The following is a 16,277-nucleotide window of genomic DNA, read 5'->3' on the forward strand; positions in this document are numbered from 1 at the left end:
CACCTGGCTGAAGGACAGCTTCTAGCCCGCTGTTAGATTATTGAACAGTTCCCTAGTACAATAAGATGGACACTTGACCTCACAATCTACCTCGTCATGACCTTGCACCTTATTGTCTGCCTGCACTGCACTTTCTCTGGAACTGTGACACTTTATTCTGCATTGTGTTATTGCTCTTCCCTTGTACTACCTTTATGCACTGATGTGATGAGGTGATCTGGATGGATGGCATGCAAAGCAAAGTTTTCACTGTATCTCAGAATATGTGACAATAATAAACTAATTTGCCAATTTACATTCCCATCAAACCACCCCCCCCCCACCCCCCAGGACTCCACCCCTCACCCACACACCAGGGGCAACTTACAGCTAATTAACCCACTGACCCCGCACTTCATTGGGATGCAGGAGGAAACCGGAGCACCCGGGGGAAACCCAGGGGGTCACAGGGAGAACGTACAATCTCCACACACACACACACACACACACACACACACACACACACACACACAGGCGGAGGTCGGGATCGAACCCGGGTCCCTGGGGCTGTGAGGCAGCAGCCCCACCCACTGTGCTTTCCCCGTTAGACTCCCTCCCATTCTCCGAAGGGATCAGCCCGAGACACCCTGATCCTCTCTCAATGTTGAAGTGGTTAATCGTCCCAAGAGCGCAGGAGGGTTCACAGGGCGAAGTGCGTGACTGTCAGGAGCACGTGCATCTGACGTGGAGCATGGACTCCTGGTGCTCCCGTCCCAAGTTATCGGCCAGGAAGCACCTGCTTCCTGCCACGTTCTTGTTTCCGCTAGGGATTAGCCGAGCCCAGTGCTGGCTGAGGACAGGCTGCGGAGGCCCAAGGGGCGGGTGGGCTGGATTCCCAGCAGCGGGCACCACCGACTGCCAGGCAGGGGAAGGACAACAGGTACAGTGGGCAGAGTCTGCACCCCAGTGATGCCATCACCTGGTGGGGTGGCGCGGTGTGAAGTCACATCAGCGACAGGATGCCCAACTGAAAGCACTGGGAGGGCGACCTGCCATTGAAGCTGGCGAGGTCCCTAGCCCACCCAATGCCCCAGCCCACCGAGTGCCCTCACCTACCAGTATCCCAGCCCACCCAGAACCATAGCCCACCCAGTGCCCCAGCCCACCCAGAACCATAGCCCACCCAGGACCTGGGTGGTTACTTGGACAACACAGTGCAGGCACCTCCTAAACCAGCAAGGGGAAGTGATGCCACCAGCCCCAGGGCACACGGCATCCCCGAATGGGATGTCCACGGCACCCCTTCAACATCCCCTCCTGGGGCCTGATGCCCAAGGGAGGGGATCGCCACCATCTCCAAAGGGCAGCCCTGGCAGGCAAGAGGCGTTGACCTTGCCCAGCCTCAAGAATCTCTCAGAGAGGCACCAGTGCCCCAGTCCAGTGGAGGTGAAGTGGGCGGCAGGGCAGTGCCGCTGCCTCGTGGCTCCAGGGACCCGGGTTGCATCCCAACCTCTGGCGTTACAGGGAGTTTGCACACTCTCCCCGTGACTGCGTGGGCTCCCCCCCCCCCCACCCAGGGTGCTCCCGGTTTCCAACCCCAGGTCCAGGAGATGTGCGGGTTGGTGGGTTAACTGCCTGCTGTGAGTTGCCCCCCAGTGTGTGGGTGAGGGGAGGGTTAAATGGGATGGGTGTAGGATTGGCGTAAAAAGGTGGTTGATGGTCGGCAGGGACTCGGTGGGCCGAAGGGCCTGTTGAGGTGTTATCTGCCTGGGATGAACGCCTCTGAGATGTGTTCGGGTACCTCCCGCGGCATGTTGGCCCCTGACATTCGGAGGCCTTGCAGAGACACCACCCACCCCTTGGAACTACTACGATGACACCCCCCACTCACCCCACCCCCACAGGCTGCCCTGGGACAGCTGACAGCCCCACCCCAGATCCATACCTGCTGCCATGGCTGATGCAGGTGCCGTGTGCGCAGGGGCCGCTCTCGCACCCGTCCACCCTCGACAAGCACCGCGGCCCCAGGTACCCAGGGGCACAGACACAGTCGAAGCGGTTCGGGCCGTCCCGGCAGCTGGCGCCATTGTGGCAGGGCCCCGAGGCACACTCGTCCACGTCCACGTCACACAGGGAGCCTGCAATCAGAGCAGCCGGGGGTCAGCCCAGGTCCCTTGGGGCAAGAGGGGGAGGAGGGGGGTAGGGGGAGGGAAGGAGAGGGAGCGGAGGAGGTGGAGACAGAGAAGAGGAGGGGGGGAGGAGGGGAGGAGGGGGAGAGGGGGAGGGAGAAAGGGGAGGGGAAGGGAAGGAGGGGGAGGGGAGGAGGGGTAAGGGGAGGAGGAGCTGGGTTGGTGAGGAGGAGGGGTGGAGGGGAGGGGGAGGGGGGGAGGCAGTGGGGGCCTAGAGGCTGGGGGAGGGGCAGGGAGGTGGTTTTGGGAGGATGGGGAGGGGTGGGGACGCAGCGGGGGGGGAACGGGGGAGAGGCAGCAAGAGAGTTGGGTGTGGGGGGGGGGGGAGGGGGGAAGAGGTGGTGGGGAGCCTGGTCCAACACTGGCTTCTGCTGGTGTTGTGGGTAGTGCCGCTCCAGAGACCCAGGTTCGATCCCAACCTCTGGCGCTGTCAGTGTGGAGTTTGCATGTTCCCCGTGACCACGTGGGTTTCCCCCGGGTGCTCCGGTTTCCTCCCACATCCCAATGACGTGCGGGTCAGTGGGTTAATTGGCCCTGGTGTGTGGGTGAGGGGTAGAATCTGGGGGGAGCTGACAGCGATGTGGGGATAATAGTTTACAGGGCTACAGGGAAGTAAGGGGGATGGGATTGTTGTCAGCCAGAATGAACCCAACGGGCTAAATGGCCTTTTGTTTTGTGGCGAGTTAAAAACATTACAGTTGCGTACTGTCTGATTGAGCCGTAGCTTCTGGGGAGGTTGCCAAGAGGGGGCTGGACTCCCCACTGATGGTGCAAGGCTTGGTCAGTCAGAAGGTGCAGAGCACAGATCGTGGGGCTTCCTCCACTGTCCAGCCCTCCCTCACTCACCGCACAGTGCCCCCTGCTCCTGTGTCCGAACCACTGGCCCCCATCTCTTGCGGCAATGCTAACCGGCGCCTTGTGTGCTGGGCTCCTCCAGTTAAAGCAGAGACCCCATTCCCTCACCACCCTGAGAGTTAAACCGTGAACCCATCGCTCCACCTCTCCCTCTGCCGATAGGGTCAAGCAATTAAACAGGGAGACACAAGAGACAGCAGGGTGCTGGGATCTGGAGCAGTACACGAACCACTGGAGGAACCCAGTGGTAGAGGAATTGTCGACACTTTGGGTCAAGCCTCTGACACAGGAACTGTCTCTCTCTTCCACTCAGTGAAATGGGGATCTCTTGCTCCCTCTCTCCCTCCCCCCTCCCTCCCTCTTCCCTCCCTCCCCCCCTTCCCTCCCTCTTTATCTACCTCTCTCTCTCTCCCTCCCTCCCTCTTTCTCTGTCTCTCTCTCTCCTCCCCTCTCCCTCAAGTCGCTGTGGTCCATGTTGATACCGCAGCCTTTTCGAGGGGCTGCCAGAATTTGAGGCTCAGAGTCAGTGGACTTTTGAAAGTCTTGGTGTGGAGGGTGGAGTGGGTGGGGGTTGGGCCTTGCTGAGACGGTCTGGCAACTTGGTATTTCTCGTAACCCAGGAGCACGGGGATTCCTCACTGCTCACGGTCCTCGCCTGTGGGTCTTCAGGTGACCGAGTACGAGGCCTCAACTGGGCCTAACCCCTGGTCTCACACCCCACTGAGGCCTGGTCTCCCACTGCTGGGATCTCATTCGCCGCTGAGGCTGGCAGGTGGAGTGACTGTGGAGGTGGAAAACTATTCCTCACTGGGTCCCACAGGGAGTCCACCCAACGCACGGGGACAAAATGGCCCCTGGGGGCTTACACCACATTGAGGAGGCCCTTTGGCCCATCCTGCTTTGGATGGTAACCCAAGTTCCTCCGTCCTGTCAGCCCAAGATGGCGGCATCCTCTGCCCGAGGTTGTCAGGGATACCTCCCCTTTGAACCACGGGGAGGGAAGTTGCCCTTCCTGTCAGTGAAAAGTAGCAAAATGGCCTCGTTACACAGAGATCTTTCCCCTCTCACCCTATGCCCCCTGGTTCTGGACTCCCCTACCCTGGTGTCGAAGGCTACAGATAGAGTGCTGGTGAATGGTCTGAAGATTGGTTGGGGTAGGTCAGCCCATGATCATTTTGAATGGCATAGCAGGCTAGAGGGGCTGATTGGCCTTCCCCTGGTCCTATTACCTTACATTCGAAACGGCTAACCCCTTATCCTGAGATGCATTGGGCCCCTCCTGCATCTCGGTGAGACAGCCCCAGTGAATGTGTGGTGCTGAGTGACCCCGGCTTCCTGTCGAGACAGGCTGTGACGTTTTACGTGGGCGTGGGCTGACGGACAGCCCGGTGCTGAGAGTCCAGAGGCAGGGTGGATGAAATGGCCTACCTGGGAGGAAGGTCGGGGGGCGGGGGGGCAGAGGGAGGAGGGGGAGGAGGAGGGTCAGCGTTTACCTGTGAAGCCGGGGTCACACACGCAGCTGTACTGGTTGATGTGGTCCTTGCATTGGCCAGCGTGACACAGGTTGCCCACACACTCGTCGATGTTGATCTCACAGTGTGGCCCTTGGGGGGGGATGAAGGAAGGAAGGAGTGAGACACTGGGGGGGTGGGGTCCCTTCTGCACGAAGGTAGGGGAACAGCACCCTCTGAACCGGCCCATCCCGGGTTCAGATCCCACCCCCTGCACCCTGCCCGGTGGGATCTGAGGCACCCAAAGACCCGGGCCAGGGTCCAGGCTGCTCCCCAAGGGAGGAGACAAGGTATCTGCCGACAGAGGTGCAACAGCACGGAACCCCTGGACCAGAGCCTCTCGAGACTCTCCTGTCAGATGCAGGTTGGCAGCTGTTGGGCCCGAGGCCAGGCCGTGATTCCACCTACCTTGGCGGCTCCAAAAAGTGAGCCATGGGTCCTGAGGCCAACATTTACCTGCCAGCCATCGTGGCATCAACCCCTGTCCACTCCTTGGCTTGGCGCTGCTTGTGGGAGCTTGCTGTGCCCAGGTAGGCCTTTCCCATGCTCTGGATTGGGAGGTGCTTTGGGACGTGGCAGGAAGGGAGGGGGGGACGGTGTATCCCATCAGGATGAGGGAGGGTCTCCCAGGAAGGGGGCTGTCCCCACGGGAATGGGACAGGGGCAGCCCCGGCGGTGGGGTAGCCAGTTCAGCTGGGAACTTCTGTGAGGGGGACACACTCAGGGCGGATGGGGCTGACGGTACCCTCTGTCCACTCCCCCCCGGCATACAACCGGCCAGATGCCAGTGTTCACCTTTGACACTGGCTCCGTCCCCCTTCCCACCCCCCCCCCCAGCTCTTTGACCCCTGACCCTCCCCCCCCCGCCCTCCCCAGCAGCCACATTAGCCACCGACACTGGCTGCAGGTGTCACCTGTGGCCCTCCCTGGACCCCTCTGGCCCAATGGCGCACTGATCCTCTCTACCCCTGTCCCTCCCACACCCAGCCCCACACTGGGTGACAGAAACCTGCAGCTGCAGGGAGTCCAAAGCAAAGACAGAAAATGCTGGAAATATCCAGCGCAGTGAATGATCCTCAACCAGTAAACGGAAGGGTTTTCCAGGGCACGCTCTTCAAACCTGCTGGTCGTTTGTATCTGGGACGTATCTTTGATTCCCAGGTATCTCCGGGACCTTAACAGAGGGTTTGGGGGGGGTGGGGGGGACTGGTCACAGCCAACCCCTCTCTTGGGGCAACTCCCCACCATAACTGCAGGCGGATCTGGCCACAGTTCGTCCCCCCTTGAAACTGGCATCAGCCTCTGCTGGTGGGAGCCAGGCCACGCACCCTCCCCCCCGCACACTGACCGTCCCATGCACACACTGACCGTCCCACGCACACACTGACCGTCCCCGCAGACGCTGGCTACCTGTGGTCCCGGCCGGGCAGACGCAGACATAGCCGTTGACCTGCTCGGTGCACTGGCCCCCGTTCTGGCAGGGAGCGCTCCGACACTCGTCCACCTCGACGCTGCAGACACGCCCGGTGTATCCGGGGGCACAGACGCACGAGTATCCAGCCACCCCGTCCTGGCAGGTCCCGTAGTGGCACGGGCTGCTCGCACACTCATTGGTGTCCGTCTGGCAGAGAGGCCCCTCAAACCCTGCCGGAGGTGGGGGGAGGAAGGGAGGGGGGAGAAGGGGTGGGGGGGAGAGGGGGAGGAGGGGAGAGAGGGGGTAGGGGTGTGGGGAGGGGGGAGGGGGAGGAGGAGAGAGGGGGGAGGGGAGGGGGAAGAGAGACAGAAGGGGGAAGTGAGGATGAGTGGGAAGAGAGAAGGGGGTATGAGAAAGAGGGGGGTGAGGGAGAGAGCGGGGAGAGGGAGGAGTGGGAGAGGAGGAGGGTAGGAGTAAGGGGGAGGGGTGGGGAGGGAGGAAGTGTGGGGGAGAGAGATAGAGGGGAGGGGAATAGGGGGTGTGGGGAAAATGCGATCAGTGCACTGAAAGATGGTGCACCTGAGATGTGCAGCAAGAACCTTCCATCCCCCGGGACGTGACCAGTGATGGCAGGGCCAGCAGTTATCACCCACCCATCCCTACTCCCCCAGAGAAGGTGGGGTGGGGGGGCGGAGGTGAGCTGCCTCCTTGAACTGCTGCAGTTCGGGTGAAGGTGCTCCGGCAGTGCTGTTGGGGAGGGAGTTCTGGGATTGAGACCCACTGAACGGCGGCAGGTTTCCCGGTCAGGGTGGTGAGGGTGAGTTGGAGGGGAAGCTGCAGGCAGTGGTGTTCCCCCGCACCTGCTTTCCTTGCCCTGCTTGGTGGGAGTGGTGGTGGGGTTGGGTGTGCTGTGGGGTAGCCAGGGTGAGTGACTGCAGTGCACAGGAGGTGGGTGGGGGGAGTGTTTAGGGTTGGGGATCAGACACCATCCAGCCCAGGCCGCAGAGGTGAGTACAACTTCAACGTGATTCCTGGAACTACAGACTCTTCCACTGGGCACTGGCAACAGCACACTGGAAACTGGGCACAGCTTACTGGGCACTGGCAACAGCACACTAGAAACTGGGCACAGCTCACTGGGCACTGGCAACTGGAACTCCCCATTGCCCCCTGGGCTCTCTCCACTGCCCAATGGACACTTTCCACTGGACAATCTCCCCTGCTGACTGGGGAGATTTCCACTGCCCAGTGGGTGCTCCCCACTGCCCCCAGAGTCTCCCCAGTACCCACTGGATGCTCCCCACTGTCCCTTGAGCCTCCCCAGTGCCACTGGATGCTCCTCACTGTCCCTTGAGCCTCCCCAGTGCCACTGGATGCTCCCCACTTTCCCTTGAGCCTCCCCAGTGCCACTGGATGCTCCCCACTGCCCCCGGAGTCTCCCCAGTGCCCACTGGGCACACCCAAAGTCAACAGAGCAAGACTCACCTTCTGGACAGTCGCAGTCAAAGCCGTCGGGACCATCAACGCACCTCCCTCCGTTGAGGCACGGAGCGCTGGAACACTCGTCGACGTTCACCTCACACCACTGTCCTGCAAACCCTGGGCGGGGAGAGGAGGGGTGAACGGTCACAGGGTCAAGCTGATCAGGGTCCTTGGTGGCCAAGACCAGCCACGATCGCACTGAACGGTATAGCAGGCCAGATGGCCCAAGTGGCCTGCTCCTGCTTCACTTGCGCCCCAGGCTGGAGAGTCTCGTTCTCCGAACCAGGACGGTGGGGGTGGAGGGAACCTGCTGTCCTGGCATAACTACCATCACCTGATCCACAGTGTGGATTAGGAGAGATAGCCGGCCATTCAGCCCCCTAAATCTGTTCTATGCTCTAATGAGATCATGGCTGATCTGAGCGTAACCTCAGCTCCACGTTCCTGCCAACCCCTCAGTAACCTTTTACGCCCCCCCCCCCCCCCCGCTTCTCCATCTCTGCCTTACAAAATATTCAGACTCTGCTTCCAGCAAGGAAGTCCAGAGACTCTGTCCTCAGAGAGAGAGAGAGCGAGAGAGAGAGAGTGGAATAAACAAGTTTCACCTCATCTCCTCCTTAAATGGGCCACCCCCGTAGTTTTAAACAGCGATCTCATTCTAGGTTCTTCACACCTGCCCTTTCAACACCCATTTTTACATCTTTCCTTATATGAAAAATATTGCACAAAGCATGGCAATATTTCTCACCAGATGGTGGAAAATACAGGGAGACGGGGAGAAGGAGAAAGAAAGGGAGGCGGAGGTCAGGCAGGGAAGAGAGAGAGGAGGAGAGAGGGGTGGGAGAGAGGGGTGGGAGAGAGGGGTGGGAGAGAGGGGTGGGAGAGAGGGGTGGGAGAGAGGGGCGGGGAGAGGGGGCGGGGAGAGAGGGGCGGGGAGAGGGGGCGGGGAGAGGGGGCGGGGAGAGGGGGCGGGGAGAGAGGGGCGGGGAGAGAGGGGGGGGAGAGGGGGCGGGAGAGAGGGGGGGAGAGAGGGGGGGAGAGAGGGGGGGAGAGAGGGGGGGAGAGGGGGAGAGGGGGGAGAGGGGGGGGAGAGGGGGGGGAGAGGGGGGGGAGAGGGGGGGGAGAGGGGGGGAGAGAGGGGGGGAGAGAGGGGGGAGAGAGGGGGGAGAGAGGGGGGAGAGAGGGGGGAGAGAGGGGGGAGAGAGGGGGGGGGGGAGAGGGGGGAGAGGGGGGAGAGTTGGGGGGGACAGTGGGGGGGAGAGGGGGGAGAGAGGGGGGAGAGAGGGAGAGGGGGAGAGTGGGGGGGAGGGGGAGAGGGGGGAGAAGGGGGAGGGGGAGAGGGGGGAAGGGGGGAGGGGGGAGAGGGGGGAGAAGGGGGGAGAGGGGGGGAGAGCGAGGGAGAGGGGGAGAGAGAGAGAGGGAGGGAGAGAAAGGAAGTGGGAGAGGGGGAGGGGGAGAAAGTGTGTGTGAGAGAGATAGAAAGTGTGAGAGAGAGAAATAGTGTGCGAGAGATAGAGAGAGCGTGAGAGGGAGAGAGAGAGAGTGAGAGAGTGAGGGGGGAGAGAGGGAGAGAGTGAGGGGGAGAGGGGGAGAGAGTGAGGGGGAGAGGGGGAGAGAGTGAGGGGGAGAGGGGGAGAGAGTGAGGGGGAGAGGGGGAGAGAGTGAGGGGGAGAGGGGGAGAGAGTGAGGGGGGGAGGGGGAGAGAGTGAGGGGGGGAGAGAGGCATAGACAAGCGAGGGAGGATCCAGTCCCAGGAGGGCAGAGATGCTGGTTTCTGATTGGAGTTAGGAGCCAGGCCAACAAGGAGGGGAGATAATATCAGAAGCCACTCCTTCCGTCCCCCCACAAGCTCTGGTCCTGGCCGGGTGCTGCTGCCTTACCCGGGGGACACCGGCAGAGCACCTCGTTCACCTGGTCCTCGCACTCCGCGCCGTTCAGGCAGGGGCTGTTCAGGCACTCGTCACGGTTGATCTCACAGTAGAGGCCCTCGTAGCCTGAGGACAGAAACACACCCGGCATTAGTGTGGGGGCACTTCCCCTCCCCTACCTCCCAGGCTGGTTCTGCCAACTCCCACCCTGGGCTACTCCCACACATCCCCACCGCCATCCATCCCACTCCAAGCCCTGCCATTGGTCGGTCGCCAAGGCACACAGCCAATTGGAAAGATGACACCCTCTGTCGCCACACCTGATTGGATGTCTCTTGCCTGTTGGCCAACCACCTGCATTTTATTAAAACTAATCAATGAAAATTTTCCAAAAAAAAGGGAAAATGTCTTTTTATTTTTATATCTGTGAGGTTTTTCTCTCTCAAGCTCCCTGACAACTGAGCCCTGGATATTAGCCAATCACAGAGACACCAGGGTAATCCTGGACAATCCCGTTCCCAAGGCAGTAGACTGTTTCTATAACAAGAACAGAAAATACAGGCTAGGATGCAGAACTGGGCTGAGAAGTGGCAGATGGAGTTCAGTCCGAGAAGTGTGAGGTCGTACACTTTGGAAGGACAAACTCCAAGGCAGAGTACAAAGTTAATGGCAGGATTCTGGGTAGTGTGGAGGAGCAGAGGGATCTGGGGGTTCATATCCACAGATCCCTGAATGTTGCCTCACAGGTGGATAGGGTAGTTAAGAAAGCTTATGGGGTGTTAGCTTTCATAAGTCGAGGGATCAAGTTTAAGAGCCGTGAGGTAATGATGCAGCTCTATAAAACTCTGTTTAGACCACATTTAGAGTACTGTGTCCAGTTCTGGTCGCCTCATTATAGGAAGGATGTGGAGGCGTTGGAAAGGATGGAGAGGAGATTTACCAAGATGCTGCCTGGTTTAGAAAGTATGCATTATGAGGAGAGACTAAGGGAGCTAGGGCTTTACTCTTTGGAGAGATGGAGGATGAGAGGAGACATGATAGAGGTGTACAAAATGTTAAGAGGAATAGATAGAGTGGACAGCCAGTGCCTCTTTCCCAGGGCACCAATGCTCAATACAGGAGGGCATGGCTTTAAGTAATGGGTAGGAAGTTTAAGGGAGATAGCAGAGGAATGTTTTTTACCCAGAGAGTGGTTGGTGCATGGAATGCCCTGCCTGGGGTGGTGGTGGAGGCAGGTACATTGGTCAAATTCAACACATTACTAGATAGGCATATGGAGGAATTTAAAATAGAGGGATATGTGGGGGGAAGGGGTTAGATAGTCCTAGGTGAGGTTTAAAGGTCGGCACAACATTGTGCGCCGAAGGGCCTGTATTGTGCTGTACTGTTCTATGTTCTATGTTCAACCATTCAGGCTAACATTTCAGGACGATGATTTCCCTTCAGGAAAGTGAGGAAACAAACATTTTTTAAGTTTCAGAGAAGGGGGAGGGAGTGGAGAGATTGCAAGGGATATCAGTGATGGGGTGGAGACCACAGGTGTCCAAGTAATGCAACTCGCTTCCCTGTAGTTTTCAACCTGAATTTTAAATCTACATCCCCTGGCCCATGAATGGAAGCAGTTTCCGTCTCTCCACACTGCCTCATGGTACTTCGGTGACCTTTTGCCTCTGAGTCTCTGCCTTTGGTACCACGTGAGCAGATACTTTGTTAATCACAGCTGCTCTGTCTGAAGAGGTGGAAGTGAAGCCACAGAGCAATACAGCATGGATACAGGCCCTTCGGCCCAACCAGTCCGCTGGCAGAGGGACGGTCAACGATTCGGTTCAAGATCCACATCAGAATGTGCAGGGCAGTCACGACCCAAAACGTCGACCATCCCTCTGCCTCCACAGATGATGTCTGACCCGCTGAGTTCCTCCAGCAGCAGTTGCTCCAGAATACGGCATCTGCAGTCTCTTGTGTCTCCAACTGCGGCAAGACATCCTCAAGCATTCTCTCTTCTCCCCCCCCCCCCCCCCCCCCCCCCCATTGGGCAAAAGATACAAAAGCCTGAAAGCACGTACCACCAGGCTCAAGGACAGATTCTATCCCGCTGTTATAAAACTATTGAATGGTCCTCTTGTACAATAAGATGGACTCTTGACCTCACGATCTACCTTGTTATGACCTTGCACCTTATTGCAATGCACTTGCTCTGCTGTGACACTTTACTCTGTACTGTTATTGTTTTTACCTGTACTACGTCAATGCACTTTGTACTAACTCAATGTAACCACGCTGTGTAATGAATTGACCTGCACGATTGGTTTGTAAGACAAGTTTTTCACTGTACCTCGGTACTAGTGACAATAATAAACCAATACCAATACTGTCTGCCTGCACTACACTTTCACTGTAACACTCTATTCTGCATTCTGTTATTGTTTTCCCTTGTACTACCTCAATGCTCTGTTGCAATGAAATGATCTGTATGGATGGCATGCAAAACAGTGTCTTTCACTGTACCTTGGTACACGTGACAATAATGAACCAATTCATCAATTTTTTGTACTCAAATCTTTTCAATAGTGAAGGCTAACCCCACCATCTGCCTGCCTAATCGCTGGCTGTGTCTGCAGGCTGGGCTTCATTGACTTGTGTACAAGCACACATTGGTCCCTCCGAGCAGCATCACCACCTGACCCCTCACCATGTACGGAATCCTCTGGTTCGAGCACCAGAGTGGGTAACTTCACACTTCTCCACTTTGTATTCCATCTGCCACCTGCCTGCCCACTCAGCCGGCCTGGGAACAGCCCTACCTGGCATGCAGATGCACTTGAACTCGCCGATCTGGTCCAGGCAGGTGGCCTCGTTTCGGCAGGGGTTGGACAGGCATTCGTTGACATCCTGCTCACAGCGGGCGCCGGTGTATCCCGCCAGGCAGCGGCACTCGAAGGAGCCCACGTTGTTCTCACAGCGGCCGTTCAGCTCGCACGGGTTGGGCCCTGCCAGAGAAGATTCCGGAAAACAAGACAGTATTAGGCTGTCTTCAAAATGCAGTGGTTGAGGTGGGGCTGGGGGGAAGGTGAAGGACGTAGACTCCTCCCCCACTTCTCCACACAAAGAGCACACACAGCCAGGTTTCATGAGGACATCCTACACACGTTCATTATTCGGGACCTGGGCATCGTTGGCCAGGCCAGCATTGCCTGGCCAGCTCTGCCCAGGACCACAAGAAACTGCAGAGAGTTGTGGACACAGCCCAGTGCATCACGGACACCAGCTTCCCCTCCTTGGCCTCTGTCTTTACCTCTCGTTGTCTTGGTGAAGCAGCCAGCATAATCAAAGACCCTACCCACCCGGGTCATTCTCTCTTCCATCGGGTAGAAGATACAGAAGCCTGAGGGCACGTACCACTGGGCTCAAGGACAGCTTCTACCCCACTGTGATAAGACTATTGAACGGTTCCCTTATACAATGAGATGGACTATGACCTCACGATCTACCTTGTTGTGACCTTGCACCTTACTGCACTGCACTTTCTCTGTAGCTGTGACACTTTACTCTGTACTGTTATTGTTTTTACCTGTACTACCTCAATGCACTCTGTACTAACTCAATGTAACTGCACTGTGTAATGAATTGACCTGTACAATTGGTACGCAAGACGAGTTTTTCACTGTACCTCGGTACAAGTGACAATAATAAACCAATACCAATACCAACACATCACCCATCCCTGACTGCCCTTCAGGAGGTGGTGCCGAACATCCTTCTTGAACCGCTGCAGTCCTGGTGAAGGTGCTCCCACCATGCTGTTGGGACAGGGAGCTCCTGGATTTAGACCCAGTGACCATGAAAGACTGGTGACAGGTGTCAAAGTCGAAGTCGAGTTTACTGTCATCTGCACAACTACATGTGTGCACAGGTGCAATGAAAAATTTAACTGCAGCAGCATCACAGGCACATAGCATCAGATAAGCAGCATTCACAAGAAAAACATAAATTATACACAATTTTTACAAGAAAGAACACAATTAGAACAAAAAAAACCCTACGAAGTCTAGGCTCTAGGACAGCTTCTATCCCGCTGTTATGACCATCTAGTACGATAGGATGGACTCTTGACCTCACAATCTACCTTGTTATGACCTTGCACCTTATTGTCTGCCTGCATCGCACTTTAGAACATAGAACACTACAGCACAGTACAGGCCCTTCAGCCCACAATGTTGTGCCAACATTTTATCCTGCTCTAAGATCCATCTAACCCTTCCCTCCCACATAGCCCCCTATTTTTCTATCATTCATGTGTCTAAGAGTCTCTTAAATGTCCCTAATGTATCTGCCCCCATAACCTCTGCCGGCAGTGCGTTCCATGCACCCACCACTCTCCGTGTAAAAAACTTACCCCTGACATCCCCCTTATACCTTCCTCCAATCACCTTAAAACCATACCCTCTCGTGTTAGCCATTGTCGCCCTGGGAAAAAGTCTCTGACTGTCCACTCGATCTATGCCTCTTATCATCTTGTACAGCTCTATCAAGTCACCTCTCATCCTCCTCCTCTCCAAAGAGAAAAGCCCTAGCTCGTTCAACCTATCCTCATAAGACATGCTCTCCAATCCAGGCAACACCCTGGTAAATCTCCTCTGCACCCTCCCTAAAGGCTGCAGAGGAGATTTTCTCTGTAACTCTTTCTCTGCATTCTGTTATTGTTTTCCCTTGTACTACCTCAATGCACTGTTGTAATGAAATGATCTGTATGGACAGTATGGGAAGACAAGTTTTTCACTGTACCTCGGTAAATGTGACAATAAACCAATTACCAATGTTAGTGCAAAGTGGTCACAGTGTGGCTAAACTAGTGATTAGGGTTGTGCCGGTTGGTTCAGAATCAAGACTTGGAAGGGACTGAATGTTCCCTTATACCTGCTGCCCTGGCCCTTCTTGGTGGTAGAGGAGGTGGGTTTGGGAGGTGCTGTTGGTGTAGCCTGGGTGAGTGACTACAGTGCATTTGGTAGACACAACACACAGCAGTCAATGTTCACCAGCCATGGAGGGATGGAGTGTTAAGGGTGGTGAATGAGGCACCAACCTTGGAAAATGAAACAAACTTCAGATCCTGGAGTCTGAAACAAAACCAGAAAATGCTGGAAGAACTCAGCCAATCAAGCAGCTTCTGTGGGAGAGAGAAACCAGTCAGTGTTTTGGATCAGTGATGCTTTCCCGGAACCAGTCATTTAATAGGATGATTTAATCTTGCTCACCAGCTTAAACCTGCCTCAAAAACCAGAAACGTCACAATCACTGACCCTTTCCCAGCACCAGCGCCCAGGGTTCGGAGCGGAGGGCCCTGCCTCTGTGTCTCACAGTCTGGGCTTCAAGGCACACCTCAGGCCCAGAGCAGAAGACTCCAGACTGACATGGCAGCCCGCTGTCTCACAGTGTCGGACACCCAATTCAATCCTGACCTCTGGTGCCATCGGTGCAGGGTTTGCATGTTCTCCCTGCAGGTTTCCCCGGGAGCTCCAGTTTCCTCCCACATCCCCAAGAAGTGCAGGTCAGTAGGTTAATTGGCCACTGGAAGTTTCCCCGGTGTGTAGGTGGGTGGTAGAACTGGTGGGAGAATTGATGGGAATTTGTGGGGAATAAAATGGGATGAGTGTAAATTGGTACCTGATGGTCGGCACAGACTCAGTGGGCTGAAGGTCCTGTTTCTGTTCTGTGTGACTCTGTGCAGCACGGAGGGATCCCAATGTTGAATGGTCAGGTCTCAGGGAGTTTTGAGGAACATAGGGACCTAGGAGTACAAGTCCACGGATCCTCGAAGGTGACAGCACAGATGGATAATGTGGTTTGGAAGACCTATGGGGATACTGACCATCATTAGTCAGGACACCAAACACAAGAGCAGGGAGTCGGACCTCGGCTGGAGGACTGCATGCAGTTCTGGTCACCGCACGCTCCAAAAAGGGTGTGACGGTGCTGGAGAAGGTGCAGAGAATATTCACCTTGATGTTCCCTGGGACAGAGCGTTTCAGTCATGCAGAGAGACTGGAGAGGCTGGGTCTGTTCTCTCTGCAGCAGAGGAGGTTAGGAAGGGCACGACTGAGGTGTATAAAATGATGAGGGGTATAGATAGGGTAGACAGCAGGAAACTTTTGTCTAGCCTATCTATAGCCCTCATAATTCTATACACCTCAGTCATGCCCTTCCTAACCTTCTAGGGCCTAGGTTTAAGGTAAAGGGGGAATGAGATTCAGAGGAGATCTAAGTGTGGGGGGGGGGGGGGGTGGGCAGAGACTTCCTTCACCCAGAGCGGTGAGCACTGCCCGAGAGAGTGGAGGAAGCAGATTCACTGACAGCACTTAAAGAGGTGTCTGGTTGAGCACTTGAGTCACCAGGGCGCAGAGTGCAATGGGCCAAGCGCTGGGCAATGGGACTAATCTGGAGGGGTGCCCACTGGTCCATGGGGGACAGATGGACCGAACGGCCTGTTTCCATGCCGTACCATTCCATGATTCTATCCACTGCCGAAGGCAGAGCTGGGAATACTCAGCAGGTCAGGTTGCATCTGTGGAGGGAGAAACTGTTCATACATCAGGTCAATGACCCTTCATCAGATCGGGAAAGTGAGAAAACAAGCGTGTTGGTGTGGCAGGGAGGGGTCGGGTCAGGGGGCTGTCCAAGTCCTGTGATACCTGCCTCCAATGGTTCTCTTTCCCTTGCTGCTTTGACAAGGCATTGACCCAGTCCCCTTGTCTCCACCCTGTCACTGGCAGCTCTACAAAACTCTGGTTAGACCACACTTGGAGTATTATGTGCAGTTCTGGTCGCCTCATTATGGGAAGGATGTGGAAGCATTGGAAAGGGTGCAGAGGAGATTTACCAGGATGCTGCCTGGTTTAGAGAGTATGCATTATGAGGAGACACTAAGGGAACTAGGGCTTTACTCTTTGGAGAGGAGGAGGATGAGAGGAGGTGTGATAGA

At 56.4% G+C, this 16,277-nt stretch overlaps 1 protein-coding gene across 1 annotated transcript in view; it reads right to left on the reverse strand.

Annotated features, from left to right (window-relative positions):
- The window catches only part of LOC127585840 (neurogenic locus notch homolog protein 1-like), an 86,386-nt gene that overhangs the window by 37,254 nt on the left and 32,855 nt on the right, over positions 1-16,277 (reverse strand). The window contains 6 exon segments of the mRNA XM_052043540.1: positions 1,925-2,117; positions 4,517-4,627; positions 5,945-6,178; positions 7,434-7,547; positions 9,311-9,424; positions 12,103-12,288. Coding sequence (XP_051899500.1) covers positions 1,925-2,117; positions 4,517-4,627; positions 5,945-6,178; positions 7,434-7,547; positions 9,311-9,424; positions 12,103-12,288 — 952 coding nt within the window.

This window comes from Pristis pectinata, chromosome 34, assembly GCF_009764475.1.
Source record: "Pristis pectinata isolate sPriPec2 chromosome 34, sPriPec2.1.pri, whole genome shotgun sequence".
Classification (NCBI taxonomy): Eukaryota; Metazoa; Chordata; class Chondrichthyes; order Rhinopristiformes; family Pristidae; genus Pristis; species Pristis pectinata.